A 2,960-nucleotide genomic window follows, 5' to 3' on the forward strand; every position below is an offset into this window, starting at 1 on the left:
GCAGGCGGCCCGCCTCCTCGTTGAGGGCGGACTCGGGGTTGGGGTGGATCAGCAGGCACTTGATGGTCTGTGGGGAGAGAGCCCGGGGTCAGGGGGGCCAGACGCCAAAACGCCCAACCTGAGTGATGGGGACAGTCCAGGACCCACACCTGGACCTGTTGGACTCAAGCTCCTTTTACAGAACCATAGGAAGGCGGGTGAGCCAGAGCTGTCACTGGGGGAGCAGGAACCCCAGGTGCAGTCACAGACTCGGGCTGGGCAGCACCACACCCGACGGGCACCAGGATGTATGGGGCCCCTCCACCTCCTCTAAAAGGGAGCAGGTGCCCTGACCTGTCTGGCCTGTCACGGGGCCAGCACCTGGCCCAGCAGACATCCCTGCCACAAGCAGGCCCCCAGGCCTGACCCTCACCTGACCACTGCGCCCCAAGCCCAAGGCCCTGGTGGCTGCCTTCCAGCCAAGCCTGACCCGGCAGGCACCGCGCCCTGGGGGTCACCAGTGTCCCCTGGCAGCCAGCACTGACACTAGGGAGGAGGGAAGGGCTGGAGGTCTGTTTACCTTGGAGCTCACTCCTCCCTCAAGCCCTGCAGGAACCCAACTCCCTGCCCTCCCAACCACCTGCCCCAGGGGCTCATTAAATTCAGTTTGCAAATTCTTAGGCTTGAGGGGTAGGGGGGCAGCAGGCCTGCAGGCCCTGGGAGCAGGGTGAAGTCCAGGGCACCTCCATCTTGGCCTGCCTATCGCTGGGCCCCCCCCACCCCCACTCCATGATTACACATGTCCCCAGAGGGGCACCCTTGGCTCAGAAAGGATGTTCTGTGAGATCGTTCTGGAATGACAGGCAACTGCACAAACTTTGTGGCTACTGAACAGCCAGCCGACTGTGCCCTGCAGAACAGTCACATCTCGTCCCTCACCATCACCATTCACCACGAGTGCCCCGGGCCAGAACACCCTGGACAGCGTACGTGTCCTGGGCCCCCCGGGCAGGGCCAACGCCTCCCTTTTCCAGAAAAGCTGGAGCCTGGGTTTCCCACGTGGGCCTCCCACCACCAGAGCTGACTTCAGAGAAGCCACACTCGGCCGTCACGGGCGCCGGGACTCACCAGCAGCACGTGCCGGATGCCCAGCTCAGCCGTCCAGTCCCTCTTGAGCACGTTGACGCAGATCTCGCCGTTGGCGCCCACGTTCGGGTGGAAGATCTTGGTCAGGAAGTAGCCCTTGGGCGGGGAGGCAGGAAAGTCCTTCCCCAGCAGGAGTTTCATGCGGAACAGGCCTCCGGCGTACGGGGTCCCCTCTGTGTGTGGGGAGGGGCCAGGTCAGGGGCACAGGACTCCCAGCACCCGCAAACCCCCAAAGCCCTGTCTCCACGTTCCGGCTGTAATGCAAGTCCCCGGCCGCCTCCTCCAGACTGGGGAGGACGGGCTAGGCTCCCCGGGGTCACAGGCACCCTCGTGCGTTAGCCCCTGACCGTGGCCCCACTGGCATCACCCCAAGTGCTGGTCTGCACCCTGGACACCTCTCCTCTCCCAGGTGAAGCCCCAGCCCCACTCCCTTCCAAGAGGCAGCGACACACCCACTTGTGCTCCTAGGAAAACGTCTACCTGGAAGCCCTGAGGCCAAGTGACAGACAAGGCTCTCGGCCTCGCACTTGACCAGCCAAAACGCCGGGGGTGTTGGAGACCCAGGGCCTTCCTGTGCCCAGTCCCAACATCTGCCCCCTCCGCACCGGGCAGCCGCCTCCAGGGCCACCCACTGTCCCCACCACCGGGTGCCCGCAGTGGCCGCCCGCCTCCAGCTGTAGTCTACCCCCCTCCCACCCCCAATGGTCACAGTGAGCTCTGCTTCACACCCACCAACAGCTTCCCCTCCGAATCCCTACAGAGGCCCCAAAAGGTCTGCTCCCTGAATGCTTCATGGGTTCTTTGCTTCCAGGAAGTGCCCACTGCCCCCCACTCATGAAGCACAGCAGGGATCACCTCCACTGTGGCCCCCGTCCCCCACCCCCACCCCTGGTGCCCACTCCCGACTGGGCTCTTCACCACCTTCTTGCAGTGCCTCAGCTTCCCCTGTGGAAGTTAGTAACAGAAGGCAGTGCACCTGGAACACCGCGGCAGGTCTGCACGATGGACCATTACATGTGGTCCATTACACCCGATACTGGGACCTCCCCACGCCTGTCCCCGACGTGGACAGCAGCACGGAATCAGGTCCCAGCCAAGCCCACCCTCCAGACTGTGCTGCTGGCTCACCCCCGGGGTAGCCTCTTGCCACCCCCTGAAGGTCCCAGGGTGCCTTGCCTGCCAGCTTTGCTCCTCCCCAGGTAAGGCCCCCCTCGAATGCGCCCGTGGCCACCAGGCCGTCCCCGCGGCTTACAGAAGAGCACACGGTTACCTGTCACCTGTGATGCTCTGCCCTGCAGACCGGGCACCTGCAGAGGAAGAGGCTGCCTGTCCGTCTGCCATTAGGTCCCCAGCAGCTGACAGAGTCCAGTGAACAATGGGCCTTCCTCCTCTCGTCCCACAGAAGGAAAGTCTAGCAAGCGCGCCCTCCCTGCTCCACCCCACACTCACCAGGGCCCTCGATGGTGACCTGCAGGTCCGTGAGGTCCTCTTCGTTGGGAAAGACCTTGATGCCATCCGGAGGGTCCGTGGTCAGCGTCGTCACCTCCTTGTACACCAGGCGGATGATGTGGGGGGGCAGGTTCTCCACGTTGGAGTTCTGGGCACAGAGAGGAGGAGGTGAGAGGCCGGCAGAACCGGGCCGTGCAGGACGCTGACCCAGGCTGTCAACTACCCCGGGCTCGCAGGCCCCCTCCTGGGGAGCTGCACCCGGCCGCCCCAGGCTGAGCGCCCTCCGCAGACGAAGGCGCTTCTCCGAGGGGGGTGGCGGGTAGCTCCATGCCCCCCAGGAGCCCCCGAAGCCCGTCCGTTGCCCCGCACGGGCCGCCAATGATTCC

The 2,960-nt window shown here is 64.8% G+C and overlaps 1 protein-coding gene across 1 annotated transcript in view; it reads right to left on the reverse strand.

Annotated features, from left to right (window-relative positions):
* Positions 1-2,956, reverse strand: part of UBE2S (ubiquitin conjugating enzyme E2S) — a gene marked incomplete at its 5' end in the record, with an annotated part of 3,306 nt that extends 350 nt beyond the window's left edge. The window contains 3 exons of the mRNA XM_015569463.1: positions 3-67; positions 1,108-1,298; positions 2,575-2,956. Of these exons, the coding sequence (XP_015424949.1) occupies positions 3-67; positions 1,108-1,298; positions 2,575-2,956 (638 nt within the window). The remainder of the gene's footprint in view (positions 1-2; positions 68-1,107; positions 1,299-2,574) is intronic.
* Positions 2,957-2,960: the final 4 nt, after the last annotated feature.

The sequence above is a fragment of the Myotis davidii genome, unplaced genomic scaffold, assembly GCF_000327345.1.
Source record: "Myotis davidii unplaced genomic scaffold, ASM32734v1 scaffold326, whole genome shotgun sequence".
NCBI lineage: Eukaryota > Metazoa > Chordata > Mammalia > Chiroptera > Vespertilionidae > Myotis > Myotis davidii.